Source organism: Aspergillus multicolor, assembly GCF_047715735.1.
Source record: "Aspergillus multicolor strain CBS 133.54 unplaced genomic scaffold BDW74scaffold_10, whole genome shotgun sequence".
In the NCBI taxonomy this organism is placed as follows: domain Eukaryota; kingdom Fungi; phylum Ascomycota; class Eurotiomycetes; order Eurotiales; family Aspergillaceae; genus Aspergillus; species Aspergillus multicolor.
The window spans coordinates 558,436-582,360 of NW_027395961.1; the positions used below are offsets into that span (position 1 = coordinate 558,436).

At 51.4% G+C, this 23,925-nt stretch overlaps 8 protein-coding genes across 8 annotated transcripts; 4 read left to right on the forward strand and 4 right to left on the reverse strand.

Annotated features, from left to right (window-relative positions):
• Window positions 1-233: 233 nt before the first annotated feature.
• On the forward strand, window positions 234-2,625 carry BDW74DRAFT_14059 (putative SIR2 family histone deacetylase (Hst4)). The gene is made up of 2 exons (XM_073722514.1): window positions 234-924; window positions 978-2,625. The coding sequence occupies exons 1-2, from the start codon at window positions 513-515 to the stop codon at window positions 2,366-2,368; spliced, it is 1,803 nt and encodes a 600-aa protein (XP_073584614.1). The 5' UTR covers window positions 234-512; the 3' UTR covers window positions 2,369-2,625.
• An 88-nt stretch (window positions 2,626-2,713) lies between these two features.
• On the reverse strand, window positions 2,714-3,763 carry cbfA (putative CBF/NF-Y family transcription factor; the record flags this gene model as incomplete). Its single annotated transcript, XM_073728935.1, has 3 exons — window positions 2,714-3,338; window positions 3,428-3,561; window positions 3,635-3,763. The coding sequence occupies 3 exons, from the start codon at window positions 3,761-3,763 to the stop codon at window positions 2,714-2,716; spliced, it is 888 nt and encodes a 295-aa protein (XP_073584615.1).
• Window positions 3,764-7,918: 4,155 nt separating this feature from the next.
• Window positions 7,919-10,880, reverse strand: BDW74DRAFT_167547 (nucleoside phosphorylase domain-containing protein; the record flags this gene model as incomplete). Its single annotated transcript, XM_073726703.1, has 10 exons — window positions 7,919-8,023; window positions 8,070-8,238; window positions 8,275-8,370; window positions 8,429-8,893; window positions 8,945-8,972; window positions 9,034-9,204; window positions 9,381-9,960; window positions 10,003-10,029; window positions 10,062-10,289; window positions 10,857-10,880. 10 exons carry the CDS (start codon window positions 10,878-10,880, stop codon window positions 7,919-7,921), a joined length of 1,893 nt encoding a protein of 630 aa, XP_073584616.1.
• Window positions 10,881-11,085: 205 nt separating this feature from the next.
• Window positions 11,086-12,014, forward strand: BDW74DRAFT_14075 (Apq12 family protein). Its single transcript, XM_073722521.1, has 2 exons — window positions 11,086-11,366; window positions 11,423-12,014. Exons 1-2 carry the CDS (start codon window positions 11,351-11,353, stop codon window positions 11,932-11,934), a joined length of 528 nt encoding a protein of 175 aa, XP_073584617.1. The 5' UTR covers window positions 11,086-11,350; the 3' UTR covers window positions 11,935-12,014.
• A 115-nt stretch (window positions 12,015-12,129) lies between these two features.
• On the reverse strand, window positions 12,130-13,404 carry BDW74DRAFT_152234 (putative signal sequence-binding GTPase GPN3). Its single transcript, XM_073724327.1, has one exon. It carries the CDS (start codon window positions 13,294-13,296, stop codon window positions 12,427-12,429), a length of 870 nt encoding a protein of 289 aa, XP_073584618.1. The 5' UTR covers window positions 13,297-13,404; the 3' UTR covers window positions 12,130-12,426.
• Window positions 13,405-13,631: 227 nt separating this feature from the next.
• Window positions 13,632-15,467, forward strand: BDW74DRAFT_152236 (S-adenosylmethionine synthetase). Its single transcript, XM_073724328.1, has 3 exons — window positions 13,632-13,945; window positions 14,001-14,057; window positions 14,108-15,467. The coding sequence occupies exons 1-3, from the start codon at window positions 13,837-13,839 to the stop codon at window positions 15,106-15,108; spliced, it is 1,167 nt and encodes a 388-aa protein (XP_073584619.1). The 5' UTR covers window positions 13,632-13,836; the 3' UTR covers window positions 15,109-15,467.
• A 511-nt stretch (window positions 15,468-15,978) lies between these two features.
• Window positions 15,979-18,904, forward strand: BDW74DRAFT_167550 (uncharacterized protein; the record flags this gene model as incomplete). Its single annotated transcript, XM_073726704.1, has 2 exons — window positions 15,979-16,113; window positions 16,172-18,904. The coding sequence occupies 2 exons, from the start codon at window positions 15,979-15,981 to the stop codon at window positions 18,902-18,904; spliced, it is 2,868 nt and encodes a 955-aa protein (XP_073584620.1).
• A 1,529-nt stretch (window positions 18,905-20,433) lies between these two features.
• On the reverse strand, window positions 20,434-21,890 carry BDW74DRAFT_152240 (uncharacterized protein). The gene has a single exon (XM_073724329.1). The coding sequence runs from the start codon at window positions 21,503-21,505 to the stop codon at window positions 20,897-20,899; it is 609 nt and encodes a 202-aa protein (XP_073584621.1). The 5' UTR covers window positions 21,506-21,890; the 3' UTR covers window positions 20,434-20,896.
• Window positions 21,891-23,925: the final 2,035 nt, after the last annotated feature.

Below are 23,925 nucleotides of genomic sequence, written 5' to 3' on the forward strand. Positions count from 1 at the left end.
CCACGACGTCTCCAGCTCCATTCCTCTCCGTCCTCTTGTGTCTGATTCTCCAGCAATCTCAATCCCGTGGGTCAAAATAAACACAACGTCGGCTGCAAGCGAGAACCGTCAGAGCCAACGTCTGGTTCTTTGGTCAGTCAGCCCAGCCCTCCTTTCTACAACCGCCTCTCCCGATTCCCTCTTCTCCCCCTCGGCTCCATCGATTTTGCGCTCTGGAGATCGCACTCGGGCCCATCGCAGTCACGGGGTTTCCGCTCTCGAGACTGTCCCTCTCTATCCAACATCATCTGCTCTCTCTCTTCCCGACAACGAGACGAAGATTCTTCGGCTCTGAACCCCTGGAAACCGCCCTTCTCGTTTCAATTGGTGTCGGCTTTGTGATTGATTCCCTATGATTGCCTTGCAACGGAGTTTGTAGTCTTTGAGCGACTCCTTGTCACATATCTTCTTCCTTCTATCCCTTTTCTTTCTCTCTTCTCTTATACCCTCGCGTCATCCCGACCGGCGTCATAATGGCTCCTCGCAGAACAAAACCCGCACCCAAACCCACAACCACATCTATCTCTGCATCGTCATGTCCATCTCCAACTAGCCTTCCGACCCCTATGGAGATCGATGACATTTTCCTTTCGGACTCGGAGTTGAGCGATGCGCAGTCTCTAATCGAACCCGAAGGCTTCTCGTTGCTGTCCCCGGACGAGTCTAGCGGCGGCCGCAGCCAAGACGAGATGCCGCTCGCCAAAAAGAAGCGCCGTGTGGCCGGCCCCAAGGAACGCCGAACACAGCACCTCGATCTCACCCCCCGCCCGGGCTATTCAGACTACGGTGACCAGGAAGCCCAAATTGACCTGCTTGTCAACACTATTAGAGGCCACAAGAAAATCGTGGTAATAGCGGGAGCTGGCATCTCCACCTCTGCAGGCAGTACGCAGCCTTTTCAACTATATGCTCTACTCTCAAGCTAATCTAATTTGCAGTTCCCGACTTCCGTTCTGAAGATGGACTTTTCAAAACTCTGCAAAAGAAACACAACCTTAAAGCGTCGGGCAAGCTCATGTTCGATGCTGCCGTCTACCAGGATGAAACGTTGACCGCTTCGTTCCAGGAGATGGTACGGTCGCTGTCAGAAGAAGCCGAGAAAACCTCCCCCACCGCTTTCCACCATATGCTTGCCCGACTAGGAAGTGACAATCGCCTGACTCGGCTGTATACCCAGAACATTGACGGTATCGAAACGTCAATGCCTCCTCTGGCTACTCAGATTCCATTGAACATCAAGGCACCATGGCCACGCACTATTCAATTGCACGGAAGCTTAGAAAAGATGATTTGTCAAAAGTGTCGGCATATGGGAACCTTTGATCGAGAAATGTTCGACCGTCCGGACGCGCCCGAATGTCCGGAGTGTGTAATAACGAATCAACTCCGTCTGGAAACCGGCCAACGCAGCCATGGGATCGGAAAAATGAGGCCGCGCATTGTTTTATACAACGAGCACAACCCGGATGAAGAAGCCATCACTTCTGTAATGAACGCCGATATTCGCTCGCGTCCGGATGCGCTGATCGTGGTGGGGACAAGCTTGAAGATTCCCGGCGTACGTCGCCTTGTGAAGAGTTTGTGTTCGGTAATTCGAAGTCGGCGTAATGGAGTCACCATGTGGATCAACAACGAATTACCCTCGGGCAAAGAGTTTGAAGACTGCTTTGATCTGCTGGTCAAGGGCGACTGCGAGGAAGTGGCACGACTTGCGCAATTGAAGCGTTGGGATGACAACTCCAAGCCCGTATTTGAGGAATACAACCCTTCAGATGTTGAGCGGATAAAGACCGAGCAAGGGCCGCTTTCTGTCGTTATCAAGACGCCTAAGAAGTCAAAAGCGCTAGTTCAGACTGGGATGCTTACGCCATCATCCAGCTACGATGGAGACGCTGAGAATACTTTCAACACTGGGCTCTCGAATCCAGCTAGCAAAGGGCGGAAGCTTACCGAAATCCTCAAGGCCAGCAAGAAGGATGCTGCACCCAAGCCCAAGAACGCACCCAAGCCTAAGGGCGCGGGTGTCCAAAAGCCTGCGCTTAAGAAAAAGACCAAGAAGGAACCGGCTAAGAATGCTAAAATCACCACATTCAGCAAGGTTACCAAGGCGCAGGTGGTCACGTCGGACGAAAAGTCCATCAAGTTTGAAAAAGACGCGCACAAGGCAATGCACCCCCTGCCCCCCGGAGCAGCGCGTACCAATGCACCGATGTTCCCTGGACTGGCCAAGGACGACTCCAAGTCAACGCCAAGCGGCAAGCACCGCGGCGAGCTCGAGACGATTTCACCCGACCGCATCCCTAGGGGTATGGGCAGGCTGCTGAATTAGCGGGGTTTTTTTCGTTTCACACTGTTCGGACTAATTGTTTAAGATACCACTGATAGACATGCCGTTGGCGTTTCCCGCGTTCATGGCTCAAAGATCGGCCTTGTCTAATGTTTGTGCGGGAAGGGAGTTAGAAGGCGTTCGGAGGCGCTCGTCAAGCACGATTGCGATGATATATTACTTTACTGTGGGAAGCATATCTAATGGCGCATTCTTAGTTAGTGTTAGGGTGGTAGGTATAGTAGGAATAGTGGTATTACTTATGTACATCAAACAATCAACATCGCGCTATTTTTCGCATGACAATCATATGGAACTCAGGTAGACGGGCTGGATGTGTCAAATCCTCTATCCCAGCCCTAGATCCCCTCGTAATTGACTCCCCGGCCCTTCATCGTCACTATCACTGTCCCCCGCCGCATCAGGATCGACCATCCGCCGTGCCCGCTCGCCGCGGTCTAAATCCTCCACCCGATCAATATCCTCGTCTTCCCTGGCCTTATCCTCATCCTCATCCTCCTCCTCTTCATCCTCTGTCGCATCCCCATCCTCCTCATGCTCCTCCTCAACCTCGTCCACCTCACCCACATCATCCCCCTCATCGTCCTCATCGTCCTCATTCTCATGATCATCCACCTCAACCTCCCCATTCCCATTCCCATCCCGCTTAACCCTCTTCGCCCTCGCCCCCCTCAAGACAACCTCAACCTCCACGCCCCCCATCTCCTCATCCCCATGCTTGCTTATCCCATCCGCACCTGCAACACTCGCACCACCGCTCGTCTCAGTCGCGGCCCCAGTAGCCGTATCCCCATCCCCGCTCTTCCTCGGCTTCCTCTTCGCAGCCTTCAGATCATTATATTTATCCAACTCCTTCTCTAGACGAGGTCCGAACCCCTCGAATTCCAGCTCCGAGAGCGCGGCGAGCACGTCCGCAGGGGAGACGGTGCGTTTTAGGGTTGCTTCGTTGGCACTATATGTCAAACAAACATTAGCATGGACCCTCAAGCTCTATGGAAAACGGAAAGAGAAAGGTAAAGTGTAAGAAGTACGAGTACGCACTGCGAAGACAAATAAGAGACGAAAACCGTTGCGGCCTTCTGGATCGCCAGCACGGCGTCCTTTTGCACGGATGTATTCGGTGGCAGGACGGATTTCGCGAGGCGGAGGGTTATGGAGCGGGGGAGGAGGTAGTCCTGCCGACGCATTGTTAGCATCTCTCATATTTTGCCCTCTCCGTAGATAATCTAAAGGGATGGAAGCGCGTACCTCAATTGAGACGCCCTCGGCGCGGGCTTTGAGCTGCTGCTCTGTTGCTTGTAAGGGCTGGGCTGGGACTTGGGCTGGATCCGAGAGCCGGGATTCGGCGTCTGCGTCTGGGGGTGGTGAAGCGGACATTTTGTCGACGTTTTGTGATATTTATTTCTCGTTCTGTCCTGCTTGATTGTGGAGTATGCGTTTTCGAGTTCTTTTTTTTGGTTCGTAGCTATCAAGAGCTGCTAGATTGGTGTCGCGGATCGGAGACAGCGGGGTGTCGTGTCGTGCCGTTTCTTTGTCTTTCTCGCGTTAAAGTTGGAATGAGAAGTCTTTGCGGAGTAGTGGTGGTGGTTCTCGGATCTGAAAGTGTCTCTTGGCAATAATAAGCTAGGGTAGATGTCAGTCTGCTGGGATTGGAGTTGGAGAAAGAAAGCAAGGCGGTAATTTCATGGACGCGACCTGACGCGATGGAGTTGGAGAGGGGCGCGTATCACGATCCACTTCCACTTTACATTGATCTTGACTTCTACTCCATATAACGGCTATAAAAATGTACCTGGCTTACGATGAATTCTGTATAATACTTTAATGGGGAGATTGTATTGTCTCGGAATGATAATTTACACTACAGGCACGCGAATGGCGAGTCTGCTGGGGAGGTGAGGCTTCGGGTAATGAACACGCACTATGTCTCCCCGCGGCACGCACCGTACCCTAGATAGCCAGAAAATATATGGTAGTTGCCCAACTTCCATGCCCAGTTTCAAGGACAATATAATCTACAGTGCCATTCGCATACATGTACGTATTCCGAGTCACAGCAAGCTGGAATCTTGATTTACAATCTCCCTAGCAAAAAGTCAGCAGAGAAAGTGAGAGTAGCAGATATGGTTGGCTGGATGCCACTTGGAGCGCGTTATAAGCTTGACTTTGTTGGGCATTTAGCAGCATATAAACGAGCGAGCGAGCTTGTTTCGGGCAGGTCCCAGTAAAGATGGCCAAGCAGCGGCTCTGTCACTGTAAGTATAGTGTATAGGACGACTGCGAACTTCTTTGAGTAATGAGCACTCGAGAATTAAGACAACGAAACTGGGTCCCTGAGCACAAATGAGGCTCTAGGCTAAGAGCTGTGCTAAATGGCAGGACATGTAGTTTTGACTAAGGGGGCTGCGGTGGGGAGGGGTATGATGCGTGGCTAATCATACTTGTCAACCAAGGACAAAATATATACCTCTCAGGAATCCCGTCATCAGATATCTGTTTATTCAGAATAGAGATGCTCCGATAGCAAGATATCACTAGTTACCTTTGCGGGTCTTCCAGAGTATCTACATTGTCTAAAGACTTAGAGTGCAACAAAGCAAACCTTGCATCAGCATACTATTAGGACTCTCGTTCAATTTAGGACACTAACATGTACTCAGATTGTCATACACGAATCAGCGACTGCGCATCGCAAACGGCATAATGTACGTCATCTTATATCATTACACCCAATAGTAAATCATAAGCAATTCCAGTAGCACGCCGGCTTCATTCAGTTCTTGAAAAAGGAAAGTTCAGAGGATGGGAAGTGCGTTTGCTAGTACGTAGAGGGCGAGAGGCCCGAAGATTGGGAAACGTCCACTGCTACTTCTTACACGAGGCTCATGATTTGCAGCGAGTAATTTGTTCATCAAGTACATTCCGGTACCGCGTTCAATCCGATCGGCCATTGGTCAAGGCCGGGACGCTGTAGATTCAACCCTGCCCGCGGTATTGGATTGCACGAAAAGCTCCTTGATAAGAGCACCGCAGTCGGTCAATCTTTCTGCTCCTGCAGTTATGATGGCAGCAGCCGAAGATCGAGCGCCGTGTATCCCCGGCCGGTATTGTCTTTCGCCGCTTGATTGGCGCCCTGGTTCACCAACAGTTGGAATACCGCATCGTTCTCATACTGCGCAGCCAACAGCAGCGGAGTCCGGCCAGCACTGTTCTTAGACTCAATATCTGCCCCAGCCCAGAGCAGCATTTTAGCCGCTTTATCACAGCCAATATGCCCACCCATAGCAGCCCAAGCGAGCGGAGTATGACCCATCATGTCCCGTGCTTCAAGGCCGGCGCCCATTCCGATTAATACTTCCGCTGTAGCAGCATTTCCGTACTGAGTGGCAAGTGATAGCGGAGTTTGGCCATACTGATCTCTTAATTCAATGCCTGCGCCATTGACGAGCAGAACCCTGGCAATGTCTACCGCCTCAATGCTCTCACTTATAGCAGCCAACGCAAGCGGGGTGTGCTTTGACTCATCTCTTGCTCCAAGAGCAGCGCCCATTGCTAGCAAAACATCTGCTACTGCAGGCTGCCCGTGTAGTGACGCCAGTGATAGCGGAGTCTGACTGCATTTGTTTCTCAACTCATGGGAGGCCCCGTAGTCAAGCAATAACTTGGCGATTGACTCTGCGCCAAGTCTTTCACTCATAGCAGCCAGAGCCAGCGGGCTATTACCCACTTTGTCCTTCGCGTTGAGGTCGGCGCGGTTTTCAGCTAGCAGCTTTGCTACTGCTTCGCAACCATCTGCTTCACCTTCCACAACCATTAGGGCAATTGGGGTAAGGCCCTTGTAACTTGTCGTGTTCATATTGGCGCCACCCTTGATGAGGATTTTGACCATCCGGTGGCGCCCTTGCAGAGCGGCCAAGACTAAAGGGGCCCGTCCCTCTTGATCCTGCGCCCCCAAGTCTGCCTTATGCTTAATCAGTACCTCAACCACAGTCTCGCACCCTTTGGCTTCACTGCACGTCGCAAGGTGCAGAGCAGTTCGCTTCTGGGAGTCTAGTGCTTCCAGATGAGCCTTTGCTTGAATCAAAACTCTAACAACTCCTAGATGTCCATTCTGAGCCGCCAAGGACAGAGGGGCCATGCCAGTCCGTCCATAGTCCTCAACATTAGCCCCGCTCTGTACAAGTAGTGTTGCAATCGTCTCGTCCCCCATTTGAGCTGCCACGTTCAACGGAGTTATGCTATGCCCAGCACCATCAACCGCAGCACCGTTCTTGATCAGAAACTCTGCGGCCCCCTTTTTTCCGCCTTGGACGGCCCATGATAATGGAGTCATGTCGAAAGGATCTAGCGCGTTGGTATTTGAGCCTTTTTTGATCAGCAGCTTTGCGACTGCCTCATGTCCCTCTTGAGCAGCGAGAGATAATGAACTCTTGATACTGTCTTCTTCGAGTTGCTTGAGGTTAACATATTTGAGTAACTCTGTCACCACTTCCATATTATACATCTCAACTGCTCGTTCAAGTGCTTTGCGAACAGCCACAATGTAATTCTGCTCATTGGCACCTCGTAAAAGAAGCTCCACCATTACGGCGATATTGCCGTATTCAAATGCTGCAAGGAGAGGAATTGGGTCCGGCACCGCGTTGGCGCCTTTGTCAAGGAGCATGGACGCTATGCGGGTACGGCCCCCTCGAGCTGCGTGCCACGGTGGCGTATGGTAGGCTTCGGATCGAATGTCGACTTTGACGCCTTTCGTGTTAGCAAGCAGTCGTACGACTTCAATGTTTCCTGTTTCTGCTGCGTAGTGTAAAGCCGTTCGTCCATCACTGTCAAGCCCATTGACGGGACAAATCTCCAGTAACTTCTGGACTGCGGAGACATATCCGAGTTTGGCTGCAACATGCAGAGCAGGTATTCCCTCACCGAGTAGTGGTAGGTCGTTGGCATGGCATACTCCCGAGCCTGCTTCCACAGCAATCCTTAGCAGCGGCATATGATGTTGCCTTACTGCATATCCAAAAAGAGCATGGACTTGGGAACTCAGCGAATGGCCACCTTTGATCCAAGAGTGGAAGTCCCAGGTGTCATTAAAAGTCAAGGCAATTCGATTGAATTTATCCCAGACAGGTGATGTCGGCGTAATGTTTTTGGTTTGTAGAGCCCAATTGGTAGTAGCGTAGTCGAGGAAATTATATTGCGCGCGGCTAGGAGTAGATTTCGTGCGGATAATGACAGGTAGGTTGATAGGGTCGAGCTGCTTTTTGCCTAGCCTCCAAGAAAACAGTTTCCCAACCATGGACGGCAACAAGGCCTCGCGAGCCAACAACCCAGGGTCTGGAATCTTTGCGGCGATCAACTGCATGTTCTGTCTTTCCAGTTGCAGACAGAAATCGGAGAAAGAAAGGTATGAGACACAGAACTCTCCACATTCGAGTTGGCCCTGCTCTGGGGTCCCAGGCCACGAAGGGAATCCATCGCTATGTTTTTGAAGATATTGACTCACAGACGGATGAGCAAAACGAACCGAAGTATCTACTGGGTCTTCCACAACCAAGTTCGCGCAGCAACTGACAATGAAGTTCTTGTTGGGACTACGCTCAGCGTCCCACTTCTCATCGTGGGTGCCAAAAGCAGCCACTTCTCTCAGCTCATCGACCCAAAGAGGCTGTGACCCAAAACTGACCCATTTGAGTACCTTCAATGCTCGCACATCGGCAAAGTCTATACGTTGAAGGCAGCGGTGGTATGTTTCCTCGAGACCTGGTGGTAAGTTGCTTAACGCTAGTCGTATTTCCTCGTCCGTCTCGCAAGTGTCCCATATAATCTCCAGTTGGAGATAAACCCATAAGAAACTATGTCAGAGGTTAGCGTTCAACGACAGAGAATACCAAAGGAAGTCCGTACACATCGGATGATTCCGCTTGAAGTGTGCTCTTGATATCACAGAGGACGTCGACATTGTCAGTGAGTCTCTTGTACATTCTCTTCTCAGCGATACTTTCGTCAATATAAGTTCGTATATCATGGGCGACATTGCGCGACGTTGATATTTGATGTACCCCTGGCATAGCTATAGCTGTATCGATATTACCTGGGAGATAGCTCCTACTGAAGAACAAGAACCGTGCTGATGATCGACCATGGTATCGCAAGGAGCGGAAGAGTTTAATCAGTCGTTTTATGTCGTGTTCGGTGAGGGAATCAAGCCCATCCAGAATGTAGATGGCTCTCTTTATTGGTTGAGTTATTTTCAGAAAGATGTCGGCCATGTCCTCAAAGTCAGGTTCTGTCCGGTGAGGACAAAAAAAGGTCTTGATCATTCTCTTGACTTCATCAAAGCCCCAGGGCACTGCATAGAGGCCCAGCAAATGATACATTTGGTTAATAAAACTGGTGAGAATGATTGACGCGTGGAGAGCCTGCGGTCTGTCAGACTCGCAGCAAAAGAATACTATTGGGGCTTGAAGCTTCTTGGGTTGGCTCCGGACATGGTCGACGACAGAAGCACTGCGATTGATTTAGTCTTCAGCATATAGTGCTTCACAGTCACGGACTCACGCTACGATCGTCTTCCCAGAGCCAAATGCTGAGAATCAGTATTAATAACACTTCAGCTGCCTTTAGTGCTAAGGTAAGCAGAGACGTACTTTTCCCAGTACACCATAAATATGGGGATTGGCTTTCGACCAGCCAGGCTTGGAAGTAAGGGTGATTCGTGAACCATTGCATAGTGTTTGAGAGGCGTTTGTGCGATAGTCTTCGATGAACCTTTTCGTGATCATAGCTCGACAAATTCTTCTGGATCACTTTCTCACTATCTGTATTGGGCGAGTCAGTATTACAATTTGTTGTATGACTTTAAGGTTCACTCACCACTTTGCCGAGCTAAAACCAAGGAAAATTGTGGCTTAACAGACTCTCCCCTATAAAGACTCATTGATTCTAGATCCGACATGAGACACACGCCATGAGATTAGCAGGGTAAATGGCTTACGCGCAGTATGCCAGCGGCCGACGGGCATGATGGTAAGAAGCTCCCTAGTGTAAGCCGCAGCCGTAAGAGCAGCATAGGGCTGCCATTGCTTGCTTTTGTGCGAGTCAGCGTAGTCAGAGATACCTCGAATGACTGCACAGGGAAAATGGTCGAGAAGCCCAGCAGCCTCCATCTCAAAGCACAAAAAATCGTATTGGCGAGCCAGTTTATCTCGAGTACCGCCATGTTTCATGACCTGGTTTCCTGATGCAATCAGACCATAGTGAATGCGCGGAGTGAGTGAGTCTCGAGGAGATCGAGCGACGAGCTTTGTAATATCACAGTGCTCACATGTCTCCTCCGATCTGGGATGATCGTCCTCAGTTTCGAATTGTTGGTCTTGGCCCTCGCCTGGGTACCCAAATTCAGTGCCCGCGAATTGGTACTTGGCTGTTATGTCGGATACAATTGTCGATATCTGGCCTTGGTGCAGTTGATACTGCGCTTGTAATCGGGACATGGCCGTCAAGACAGCATAAGGTGGTTTATTCAACGACCCCGTCCGTTCAAATCTCCCACCGGCAACCGTTTTGCCTAAATTCTACTGGATCACTCCCCCAGAGTCTCTAGTGGGTTTGCTCACGACGACATCCCCAAGTCGAATGTTAGACTGTGAGTTTGGCACTCCACCTCCGATTCAACCAGTAATCCGATCTGAACGAAAGGGTAGGTCAGGCGCTTATTGGCAGCCACCACCGCTGCCGAAGATGTGCCATATATGCCAGCCGATGGACAAGCGATAACCACGTTGTGCGCTCCTATGTGGCCTAGGACGTAGGTATTATAGTCCCCGGGGCTCGATGGGAGGTCCGGGTGTTGCTCATCAAGCATGGCGATTGCAGCCGCCAGTTCCACAGGAAGCGCACATACCTAGCCAACCGCATAATCTTGATGACGCTTAGCTACCATGATAGCAATTGCACGGCATTAATCGTGTACAGGCGAGGGTCGAGAACCTTGTCAAGGAGACGAATGATGAAAAAGCGCCCAGAGCGCCAATAAATGTGCCAGCTGCTCCTGACCCAAGAATTCATTCCAAACCAAAAGGAACATGATAGCATCAACCGTCCTTCGAAGCATCGATCATCCTTTGAGATGATCAGGAACGAAGCAACATGGGAAGCGTCGAAAGTCTGGTGTTCAGCCGCGCGGAGTCCACAGCCGGCGAGGCTGAGAGACGAACTAATCGATGCATGGATGGCAACGGCGCTTACTTGTCGAGGATTGGCTCCGCGTACTGTCCAATGATACATCTAGTTATGGGTGCGGATATCTTCGTATTGCGATATTGAAGGGACCATCCGATGAGGACTTGTATGTACTCTTTTGTTCCAATCAATGTCAATTCTTAGTTCATATCTCGGCCTGCAGTAAGGAAATTTCCCGATTGCTTGCTTGTGCCTAGTATCCTGTCTCTTGCTATATATAGCAGAGGACATAGGCGGCCGCAATAATAGTCATTTGGCGCGATCTAACAACGATCTACATTTTGCTCGATCGATAGTCATGACAAGTAAGTCCAGAGACCTAATATGGGGGCTGAGTCACCGAAACAAAGAAAATAAAACATCTCTTAGCCTAGGACAGGCCGCATTACAGTATATTTTAGGCAAAAGATGCAAATATTGTTGTTCGAAAGCGTAATGAAGGAGATGGGGTACAAAGCCTGAGCCCCAGTCCAAGGAACGCGCCCCAAATAGGAAGGCGCACGTGTGGGCACCTGGGGTTGCTGTTTGCTTGTTTGGTTCCGCCTTTCAACACAACCCTTATAAGCTCGCCTTCTTCGGAGTACATTTCGATCTCAACGCGATCACTATATTTCTTCATTCTTGTGAAAGCGACTCTCGATATCTTTTCTCTTGACTTCGTCGAGCGCGCTGTCAGGTTTCTTCGTATAACCGTCAAGCCGCTGAATCCGCTCACACGTCGAAATGGAAAATCTCCCTGGTAAGCTTCCAAAAGCTCTCTGTCAAGCTGCCCGCATTAACAAACGATTGCCCCAGATTACATCCAATCGCTGCTACACCACCCAATAGTCCAGCAACTCGCCTCCTCCCCGCTAGCGTCTAACCTCGCCAACCTCCACGCAACATACATAGACCCGTCCATCGCTTACTTTCGAGAATCATACCTTGATCCTTATCTCGCCCAGCTGCGCTTGACCTACATAGACCCCTACGTCGTGCAACCGCTTGCGCACCTTCTCGCTACGATGCCTGATTTCGCCTCAGTTCTTGCTATCCTATTTGTTCTGGTCATCTCGTTCAAGGTCCTCGATTACACGCGGCGCGCGGTGATGTGGTGGATCAGCACCGCGATATGGGTGACTAAATGGAGTTTTATCCTTGGTGGCGCATACTACGTTTGGCTTGTGGGTTGGGAGAAGGTGGCGCATGATTTGGGATACCTCTTCAACTTCCTTTCAGGGCTGCTGGAGCAGTATGGTCATGGGCTCGAGTCGAGTGCGCGAGGCGGTCGGCCTAGTCAAGGATACTGGCGAAGAAATGAACTGTGATCTTGGAGCTAGATTACGATTTTTCTCGGTTTCTGGGACTCTCGGGTTGGCCGGTACAAAAATTTTACATTCTGTGTTATGACGGCGTCGGGTTGGTTATATTAGGAATGGTTAACGGTGGCTCTTGCATAGTGGTTTCTACTGAATCTCGACATGACGGATGAGGTATGCATTGATAGAGTGTAAATGCGTTTATGTTATTTTTGCAATACTTTCTAAGCTCAGAAAAGATCTAATGTGCCAGCTCCAATCAGTCCGTAGCGCAATTTCTGCTGGTCAGCAGCTTGTGCTTATACTCTATCTATATCACCGATGTGCCCTTGCTCATGAGGCCGGCGATATCATGTTTTGCAGATGTGCCCGGACGGGAGCGTAGCTTGTATGCGTGTCGGAGAGCGGTATCGAAGCCGAATCCGGCGCAGTGGCTAATAGCCGATATCTGTCCAATCGAACCAGTAACGTACCTCGGCTCAAGTTTCCAAATCAACGTCTTCAATCCTCGTAGTCAACTTCCTGCGCATCGTTTGGCTCCCTCGGCTCTTGCGCTTCATGGTACTGGATGGCGTCATCGATATGGCTCAGCACAGCAGCAACACTGTCTTCATCTTGAGCCTCCAACTGTAAGAAAGACACCATGCTGAAGTCATCGATTAGTTGAGCAACGGCGCGGTTCAGCCTATCGAACGATCCGCCGCTCATCAAAGATTCCTTCGACATGGGGTCCGAGTTCGCAGCATCCTCGGCCTCCTGGTTATCCTGCAACAGTTGCACATCCACTCGAGTAAACCGTTTCAGTTCCCGACGTGACACCATCTCGCGCACCTGATCCATTTTCGTGAGGATGTTCACGTGCGGCATCTCCAGCATCAACATCGCGGACATTGCGCTCAGTGTACCCGCGAAAAACTTGGCCTTGTCGACGACGAATGTACTTTCCAGGAGATACGCGGCGCAGAGATTGATGTTCAGCGGACCGGCGCGAGAGAGGAATTGTACGAGCGATGGGAGAAGCGGTACGTGAGTGTAGAGTTCGATTTGTCCGGGCATGTCAAAGATAATCAGGTACTCTTCGCTAAGCGGATCGAGGGCTTCAGTGAGGAAATCCAGGTTCTGCAAAAGGAATTCAAAGCAGTATATCAAGCCTCCGTTCGGGCCTAGCCCTAGCTCCTCCATCACATCTTCGAGGGTGATCAGCTCGCGGATATCGAGATCAGGGTCGTACTGGAAGCTCTCGGCGGCGGGGTCGAGGTTGACGTAGAAACAGCTCCGGCGGGTGGTCTGGCAGTGCTGGATGAGGGCGTTGCAGAAGGTGGTTTTTCCAGCGCCCGCTGGGCCCATAACCAGGACTCCGAACTTGGACATCGTGGCGGTTTATGTGTTGTATGTTGTTGATAGGGTATGTAGAGTTATCGGAGAGACTCGAGTTTCTGGGAATTTTTACTCCGCTCTTGAGGGATCCACCGCCGCAATTGGCTCAGGTCTGCAATACGCAGTATGCGCCTATCGACACAGCACGGGTTGATTCCGGGCCTCCGAAGCTCGAGTCCCTAATTGTATCTAGTCTACTCCGTACTCCGGCCCCCCCAAGCTGTTACTGTCAGCTTACACGCTGATCCGCCAGGAAAAGGATCTAGCTCAACTCAGGCTTGTCAGCTCCGAGGATTATCACGCAATTTGGCTGAATATTGGCCGTGTCCGGACTTCGGTCTTTCTCTTTGCAGTGGGATTTTTCTGCCACCGCCCCGACGGCAGTTGAACCAGCCTTCTCCCGTCCCCTCTTTAAATCAGTGCAGCCCCGCCCTCCTTTTTTCTTACCTCTCTTTTCCTCATCCATTCTTCTCTCTTTTTTTTGTTCCCCCTCCCTATTGTCTTTTCTCCCCTCAATTTCACATCACCGTCACAATGGGCTCAGTCGCTACTCCCAATGGAAATTTCCTGTTCACCTCCGAGTCTGTCGGTCGTGGACACCCTGACAAGATCGCCGATCAGATCTCCGATGCCATTCTCGATGGTATGTCGATATCAACTGTAGCAAGACCGCAAGATAGGCACTAACGAGGTCCTAGCCTGTCTCGCTGAGGACCCTCTCTCCAAGGTTGCTTGTGAGACTGCTACCAAGACTGGTATGTTCCTTGCCTCGCCCCATTTTTAGGCGCCTTGCTGATTATCGCAGGTATGATCATGGTTTTCGGTGAGATCACCACCAAGGCCCGGCTCGACTACCAGGCCATCATCCGTGGCGCCATCAAGGACATTGGTTACGATGACTCCGAGAAGGGTTTCGACTACAAGACCTGCAACGTCTTGGTTGCCATTGAGCAGCAGTCGCCCGATATTGCCCAGGGTCTCCACTACGAGGAGGCTCTTGAGAAGCTCGGTGCTGGTGACCAGGGTATCATGTTCGGCTATGCCACCGACGAGACCCCTGAACTCCTCCCCCTCACTCTCCTCCTCTCCCACAAGCTGAACGCTGCCATGACCAATGCCCGTAACGACGGCTCCATCCCTTGGCTCCGTCCCGACACCAAGACCCAGGTCACCATTGAGTACGCCCACGACAATGGTGCCGTCAAGCCCCTGCGCGTGGACACTGTCGTCGTCTCTGCCCAGCACAGCGATGATGTGACCACCGAGGAGCTCCGAGAGGTTCTCAAGGAGCAGGTCATCAAGAAGGTCATCTCCGCCGAGCTCCTTGACGACCGCACCGTCTACCACATCCAGCCCTCTGGCCGCTTCGTTATTGGTGGTCCTCAGGGTGACGCTGGTCTTACCGGCCGTAAGATCATCGTCGACACCTACGGTGGTTGGGGTGCCCACGGTGGTGGTGCTTTCTCCGGAAAGGACTACTCCAAGGTAGACCGTTCCGCTGCCTACGTTGGCCGCTGGATCGCCAAGTCCCTTGTCGCCGCCGGCCTTGCCCGCCGTGCCCTTGTTCAGCTCTCCTACGCCATTGGTGTTGCTGAGCCCCTCTCCCTCTACGTCGACACCTACGGCACCTCTGACAAGACCTCTGAGGAGCTCGTCGAGATCATCCGCAACAACTTTGACCTCCGTCCCGGTGTCATCGTCCGCGAGCTTGACCTGGCCAAGCCCATCTACTTTGAGACCGCCCAGAACGGTCACTTCACCAACCAGAAGTTCTCTTGGGAGAAGCCCAAGACCCTCAAGTTCTAAGCGCTGCCGCTTTAGCTTGATACCCCCTATGACATATTCTCCTTATCTCTTACGATTGTAATGATTCCTGCTTTGTTTTCAACAACTCAAAGCACAAGCATAGACATGTCAAAACAAAAAGCACATTTTGTTTCATTTCCTATTGTCTGACCATTTCTTTGCATGGTCCCTGCGGGGACTAGGGTTGCGCGGATAAATTCAACATGATACCACTGGGAGGGCTGTACCGGCGTTGCTTGGGAGCGATCATTCAACACTTGAGCCTTAGAGCTCAGCATCTCGTCGCAGGCCAGATGCCTGCATGCTAATCTAAACATTGGCAACATAGAATAATAATATACAAACTGCATTATATGCAATTATTCTTCCCTATCTTCATTCTTATCAACTGGAATACTTATAATCGTCTTGAGTTTGTATCTCCAGGCGATGACCGCTCAACCTCGTCGTATACATAGTCGCCAAACTCGACACAGAGTTTTCCAACCGTGTCATCCAAGTTCTGAGCTCTCACCTCATCTTTCTTACGGGGGTTTTCCGGTGGGACCCCACATTCTCATCACTAGGACTGATTTTGGCATGATTTCTGCTGACGCCCCATTAAAGTGGCCCCACGAGAACAAAATCGTGACAGGCGCTCAGGCACTCAGGCACCCGGCCCGCTTTCCCACTAAACGCGTGCCGCCAAGCCCATCAAGGCGCGTCCCATCAGATCGAGCGTGGATTCTTGCCCGAACCACTATACCCTTTACTGGCTCTATACCTCTTGTCCAACTTTGCTCTGCTTTCTAGAACTTTATCATACCTGCTACATCCTGTCCGGACCTTTCCCACACAACCATACGATGTATGAGTAGTTCCAACGCGTTCATGGCCTCGCGTGGATTTCTCAATGTCCTCGAACCCATTCCACTCAACCAGCTCCACGATGCCCCCCATCCATCGTTGAAGAAGCGCAAGCTCTCCGCTTCTAGTGGATGGACAGCAGATAACATCATCATACGGGTGCGTAATCAGCGCCCTGAACGGTCGCCTTCCAAGTGCTGATATCTTTTCTTGAAAGGCCCATGCCGCGTCCTTGTATGATGACCCGTACGTCCTTGAACCGATCGCGGTGATCCCGCGCTATCAATTGCCCTTCAACTGGCTTGATGCCCCCTCGGCGCTATCACAAATCCAATCCGGGAGTCTCTTCGTCGCGAATATCCCTGCCCTCGAGTCGGAGCTGCAACCTGAGAATGTCGTCCTGATCGTGCGATTGTCTTCCGATGCCGGTCTATATGTGATTGAGAGAGTCAAACGGGGGATCTACTCCCTCTCGAAGCTGGCCAGAGGCGTGGAGGAGGGCGATGTCCGTGTTGCAGTCAAAGCGTCTAGCCGTCGAGTCAATCCCCTGCCTCCGTGTACGCCCCGCAAGCAGCCGGATATTGTCGCTAGTGGTGACTGGTGGCGGATGGCGCAGGTTGATGATCCCGCGCCTGACCTCACTTTGGAGCTCCCTGGGAAACGCGCCAAGGTTAATTTTGTGTTTGGGGCGTCCTCTGAACTTGCCCATCATGATGAGCGGAGGAAGGGCGCTACCCATGTGGATCGTACGGAAAGGAGTCCCAGCGTCCGCATGCTTTCAGTACCTCCAGAGTTCGGAGATATTGCGGAAGCCGTGGTGCCTGGCGAAATTGGCGAGGGGATTTGTAAGACCACGCAGACCCCTCAGGAGTTGCTGGATGGGCTGAGGGAGCAATACCTACAGGCTCTCTATATCTCCATGGCATCTGTTGCATACTTCGCCAAAGGTCCCCTACCTCGTTGTCGAGCCGCATTCCAAGCTCCGGAGCCTGCCGAGGGCAATATCTCTGAGCTTGTCAGTTTCTACAGAGAGGCCATTCTAACGGCAAAGAAGATGGACTTGAAATTCCGCGAGACGCTACCCGCAACCCTTCATGATATCGTGCTTAGCACTTCTGACGATGAGGCGGCACCGAAGAAACGAAAGAGTAAGAAGAAAACACTCGGAAGAAATGGTCTATACCCAGAGGAACCAGACTTTGTCCGAAAATGGTGGAAGAATCGAGCAATGACAGAACCCGGCGGCTCGGGCGAAACCTCCAGGGATGCGGAAATCAAGAAACATGTGTCTGACTTGCGGTTACGAGAAACTCAGCTTCAAATCCTACTGATCCTAGAGACTATCGCGCTTGAAACGGTCGCAGCGGACGAAGCAAAGAAAACAAGTCAAGGAGAGACTGCTGATGCAACGGCTCCGAAATCTAAAACCAAGAAACCTCAAGATCTAAACGTCATGCTCGAACTCCATCTTGATCGTCTGTGTATCTGGCATGCCGTCAGCTTCGACGATGCGCCTGTCTCCGAGTCCCAGGCTTCGGCGGGTAATCAGCAGTCCAGTAAGGGTGGCAGCGACGCAATGCGTGACTTTTGCACCGAGGTTATCGTCCCGTTCTATGCTTCGCGGCTGCCAGATCGCTGCAAGTCGATCGTCCGGAAACTGGGGGTATCTGCTAGCACTATACCGGCATTTTCCAAACCGTCGAAAAAACCGCGTAAAGAATCGGGAGCTGTCGAGCGTAACCCGTCTCAAAAGTCAAGACGCTCGCTACATCGGGTCCTAACAGACGAACAAACCTCGTCGCAAAGCCGATCACAGCCCTCGCTGAATCGTTCAATCACCGCCCCGTCCAAGATAGAGAGCAAGCGAGAAACCACCCCCTTGTTACCAACCGTCAGCGCCAGTGCCCGAGGCGGTATCCAGAAAGCGAAGAGGGTAGAGAACCGAGAAGTGGACTTGTTTGCCGTAGCACGGCAGCACGAGAGCAAACTCAAGCGCGTGCAAATGCTCGCGGAGCAAAAGAAGGAGCTAGACGCTGCCATCCTCGCGCTCCGGAAGCCAAACCGCGAGCTTGTCGCTAAGGATATTGCTCAGGATGCAGAGAAGCGGACATCCAGCTCGAGAAAGCCCAAGAATCCGGTCCGGAATCCGCTAGGGCAGGGTGTTCAGGTTATGGCCACACCTAGCAAAATCCGGAAGAGAGACACAGTTGTTGGTCTTCCCCCTCTGCCTAAGAGCGTTACTCGCTCCAAGTCGAGACCGGTAGTTGTCTCTTCGTCGCCTTTTACAGCTGAGCCTCAGGTTATCCCTGGCTCTACAATCAAGCCTAGCTCGTTGCCTTTTACAGCGGATACCGCCGTACAAGAGACTCCTTCTCGTCGTCCAGCCCAACCTTCGGTGTCAACTAAAGAGCCTGTCGAAGCCAGCGTTGCGGAGTCACCCGTTCCAGGAACTGGGAAACTTTTCCGAGTCCCTCGGCGACCAGCCCCTCGACCTACAGAAACAAATCCCCTGACCCCAGTGCGGTCACAGCACAAAGATAATACAGTAGTCGTGACACCGCTGGACGGCCGTCAGAGTCAACGTTTACCTCCCCCACCACCTCCGCTGTTTGCGCTCCCCACCAAAGTCACGCCTTCAAAATCCTCAATGATTTTCGAGACACCCCCGAAGGCTAAAGCTGTCCCTGTTCCGGCTCCAGGGGCAACTCGCCGACCTAGCATGTCTGCGCCGTCGGATGCTTCGTTGGTATTCGAGACGCCCCCGAGGCCGAAGGCTATACCAGTTCCAGTTCCCGTGGTGGTTTCCCGTCGCCCTAGCATTACTAGCTCCGTTCCTGCTCCCGCTCTTGTTCCTGCTCCCATCGAAGCGCAGGTTGTGCCCGTGACACCGGAGAAATCGATTTACTCGGCGCTGGGCTGGGATGATGACGATGATGACCTTCCGATGTGAATACTCTCTGTTTGATTGGCTTGTATATATTAGCGGGCGTTTGCTTAGGTGGATTTAGATTCTATTGTTCTAAAAGATCATGATATTGCGGACCATTTCTTTCACTGAGCAAAATTATATTGATCGGTACAATTCTTACCCGTCGGAAATCCTCGCGTAGATCGCGGGCCTCGAACTTACCAACGTGCATAGAACAAACCAGAGAACAGTGAACATCAACGTCGATCCTTAAGTCTCGACTAGACCCCATTCAACGTACCCAGTCCGAGCAATTTCCGGGGTCCCCGAGTCTCGACTCTCGACTGTGACTCACGCCCATACAATGAATGGCCTGCATGGAATGAGTATCCACCTGTCTTGATAGCCACTGTACAGCAATCACGGCCATGGTCTGTAGTATTCTGTACAGAGAGGTATCAGAGTTATGCTCTTGCTTGATTAGATATATCACAACGTTGCAGGCTTTAGACCGTGGCCGATTTCTTAGTGGTTATTTCTTTATGTTGTGGACATGGTCGAAACTCTATTACAGTAGTTGATTTGCTTGATTCTACTGTACATATGATATGCTTCGGACCATGGCCAATTCACCAGGTAGCTAGTTTTCACACCTCCCTCAGTGTTTGTTTTTTATGGACACGGTCGAGATTTTCTTGAATGTATTGTTTATAGCCGTTGACTATGGCCAGTTGATAGTATCTTTTCTATAGCACGGACATGGTCAGACTTCATAGGATATCTTATATTTGCCTAGGTAGGAATGATATGAATATCCCCATAGATAGATCTATCCGTATATGGCATGCAGGCCAGAGGGCGGGGCCGGGGTGTGCTGAGTACCGATCTACTGCAACGACCGTGGAGGGAATTCTACTCCGCTCCACTCCCCCGAGCTTAAGACCCAGGGCCCGAGGGCCAGAGACCGGGGCGAACCGGGGTAAATCCAGACTTTTGCGTCTGAGTCACATCTCACGAGTTGTGACTTGTGATTGAAACCTGGCCGAGTTTGGCCCGGTGGATCCCCCGTGGGTAAGTTTGGTGCACCAGACTGGGCAAGGTGAGGCTGGACTATGTCCGTCCTCGAGACGAGGTCGGGGAAGGACATCAATCGCCTCCGTACGTACTCAGCTGGACTTGTTGAGATTTAGGCATTATAGATTCAGGGTTGAGTAGATAGCTTTGTAAAAGAGGGTACCTATAGTTTCGTTTTTGATGGTGCGCAATTGTACGCGTGTTAAATGGTGATTCTGTACGTGGTGAGGCGAAGCCCCCGTGGCCCGAGTGACCGAGTCGCGGGCCGGGAGGGAGTAGAGCTATAGATAGTTATATACTGACTCATGCTTCTAGAGCCACGCGGCTGCGTAGGGTGAGCATGGTAGTCCGTGCTTTTTAGGGGAAAGGTTCTCGTTAATAAGGGGTAGGTTTTGAGGAAAGACGAAAGCTTATGTGAGTCGTCCAGTCAACAATAGACCATGGTCCAATCTACGCATCTATCAGAGATAGTACTTTGTACGATAGAATAGGAAGAGTAAAGTAATAGTACACAAGTATGTGATATGCTATAGCTAAAGTAGGCTGTAGTGTAGATGTGCTAGATACATGCGATGATGCTCAATGCAATGCTCTCCAATCCAATCCAATCCGATGCAAAATTTTGTGCAGTCCAATCCAATCCATATAAAATAAACTCCAAGCAGTTTTGTGCTGTGCTCCAGTCCTTGTATGTACCATGCACCGTTGCACGCCAGAAATAAAATGATGTTGAATAGATATAAGAAGCGAAGAAAGAAGATTCGTTATTTCGTTTAGTCGTCACACGGAGACGTATTAGGGCGGTGATTAGGAGGTCCGTGGGTTGTGGTTGTATAATATGTCGGTGGTGAGGTGAGATGAGAGGCGAGTAGGTAGGTAGGTAGGTAGTTTTCGGTTCGAGGAGTCGAGGGTCGTTGAGGTAGTATGGAGAGGTCGAGTAGTATCAATGTGACGATTAGGCTAGCCAGCAATGCGAACAGGCATGCACTGCACAGGCGACGGCCACGCCTTTTCAAGACAGCGTTGTCCCTTGTCCATAAGCCCATCATCCTTCTCCTTCTCCTCGGACACAGTCAAAGCAGTCTGAACAGGCTGCTGGTGTTGAGGCTGAGGGACAACCTCAAAGTGCACGTGGATAGTCTGTTCCTCCTCTTTCGGCGAAGGCGACTCCGTCTGAGTCTCAACCTCAATCTCAACGGACTCAGTTGCCGTCAAAGCAGGAGTCGGCGCGATGGACTCGAGCTTGCGCTGGATCTGCGCGGTCTTGTTCTGTGTGCTCTCCTCATCCTCGGACTCGGAGTCGTCCTCGAATTCAAACGATGTGATCTTGGACGCGGTCTCCTGCTGCGCCCACTCTACAGAGAGGATGTGCATGCGGAAGTGGTGGAGGCAGCGGCGAATGTCGGGGTCTGGGGCGGTGGCTTCGCGAGCGAGTTTTTGTTTGGAGAGGTTGGTGAGCTTGTAGGAGAGGGAGGTTCTATCGGCTAGAGGTGGGAAGCGCTTATTCATTTTGGTTGGTGTTGTGGTTGTTTTGGTGGTGGTTGGTGGGGAGAGGACGTTGACGGCCATGTGAAATATGATATGTTGGAAATAGTAGAATTAGGGCTCCTAAGTCTGTGGCTATGGCAGCAGGAAGAGATTGAGGTGATTTGAGTGGGTGAGGAGGCTATAGGCGTATGGGAGAGTGGTAGTGGTGTTGGTGGTGGTGGTGGTGGGAGAGGTTTGGAGAAGAAAAGGCTGGAAACCGGTTGGGACAGGGAAGGGCAAGATTTATGGGAGCAAGCGACTGACTACCATCGTGAGTTGCGACTTCGCGCTACGCATGGCCTGGGCCCTGTCTTCTACGGGACTGCCAAAAACAGACCGGGTGAAAAATTAGTAAGAACGATTTGCGATGGGATTCGCTGGGTTGGGAATAGTATGGAGTAATGGAAGAGCCTGCACAGAGAGTCTAGAATCATAGAATGAAGGGCCCCTGGTCCTCCCAAGCCGGATTCCGCTGCTATGCCCTGCTTTCTGCGCGCTACAGTCGTACGATAGCTTTTCCCCAGGTGATTCGATGCCAGATTGCATGATCTATTATCTATCTATCTTCATATTGTCAGGGAATAATATACCCTCGCCACTGTGCGGATTGCGAGACCTGGAGACTCCGGAGACAGGGCTAGAGTGGTCTCTCTGGAGACGCTCACGCAGGGTCATCGACTAGTAGGAGACTACGGAGTAAAATTCTCGAGCAGTCAGCTGAGTCGAATACTTCTGTGGGTCTCTTGCTGCTCCACAGAACGCAGTCGATATCTGGTCGAACTCCAACCGAGTACGTACGCGTTTACCCATCCCAGCGATCACCTCACCGGCCTGGTCACATTGCCTGTAGAATTTTATACACTACTATCTCCTCCCCCTGACTTGCGTCTCCATCTCTCAGGAACAAGTCCCATTTCCCCTAGACTGAAACTGCCGCTCCCCCCATACAGAGTCGTAGCGCTGAGAATTTTCACGGAAGAGACGGCCCCTTGGCGCTAGAACGTGGTCACAAGACGCACGGCTGCATTCCTGTCTTCCCATTGGCCATAATCTGCGGGGTAACGCTGTTTTCGTCTAGCGCCCTCTCTGCAAGCTAACCCAGCTCGGTCTAGGTATTGCTTGGCTCTGGCTCCCCACAGTAAGCAACACCAAAACCTGACTGGCACTTTGCCTGGATTGGTTGTGTCATCGTGTTATCACTCCCAGCACTGCGACGATTCATTCAGCCTCTGATTGCTTTGTCCGGTAAGTAAATCAGTTCCATTTCTGCCTGATGTGCGGTTCCGCGCTCAGTTTATATGAGTTTATTTGTTCGTTGAACTCGCCGGGATGCTTTCCTGTTGGCTCAGCAGGCGCACTTTGCCCCGGATGACGGTGTTGCCCTAACTTGGCGCCTGGATGGGCGAGGTTGAAGTCATAGATATGCTATTGATCGGATCGAAACTGGTCTACCCACGAGGTACTCTAACGGTTCTACATAGATGATTGACATGACGTTACTCTAGATGCGATTTGTAGAAACATTGGGCAGAGCCATTCGGTTGATGCCGTGATTTACACTGTGATGCCATTGATGATCGCTGTCCTACAGCTTGGAGTGTTGGGGGCGAAAGTCGAAACATGAGGCGAATTCACGGACGCACTCATATGATTGTTGAGTCTGATATCATACCGTGTGATTTCGTTCCTTTTTGCCTTGTACTTTGTGGTCGTTGTCATTGCCTCAAGAGCTTTGGACATGGTCGGTATATGCTATAGTATCGTCGGGGTTACCTCGAGGGCCTTCAATACTATAATCACTGAGTCAAGCCTCAGACCCATACAATAGAGTAACTGTCTCTACCCCGCGACCCAGTTCCCCCGACCCCGTCCTACTCCGTAGATACTCCGTGTCTTCCCCGGGCAGCTGGAGGGTGGCTCCATATTATTCCATAATCATTCAATCGTCATATCGGAGGCCCACTCTCACATGCCCACAGGTTGACTCCATACCCATGATGAGCAGAGCAGCGGCAAGCTCCAGAATATACTCCCGGGTCCGTGATCTCCCGTCAGCTTATGATTCACCTACCCGTACCCTACCGCTCCGTCGAAGAAAGCCTACTCCGTAGTCAGGGCTAGGTACCTTCTGGCCCGAGAAACGCTGCTGACTCCGTACATCTGGACCTGCGTACCCGGCTACCTGCGTCGAATAGTATTAGGGAGTAGCTTCGTTCCTAGCTTATATCTGCCTTCATTAAGTTCATGCATGCTCGGGGGCTGCCTCCATGCTCCGCTTCATAATCAGACGAGCATGAGATCAGCCCGCCCGCCACCTACCTGACTTCGAGACAGATGAAGCTTGAGTTTTTGGACATGGTCTCAGTCTTATCAACGTGAGGTCAGCAGTGGCGCGAGGCGACTTGAAGCATTGCTTGGTCACAGAGTCATAGCTCGGCTGTCTCGGGTAACTGCATCTGCAG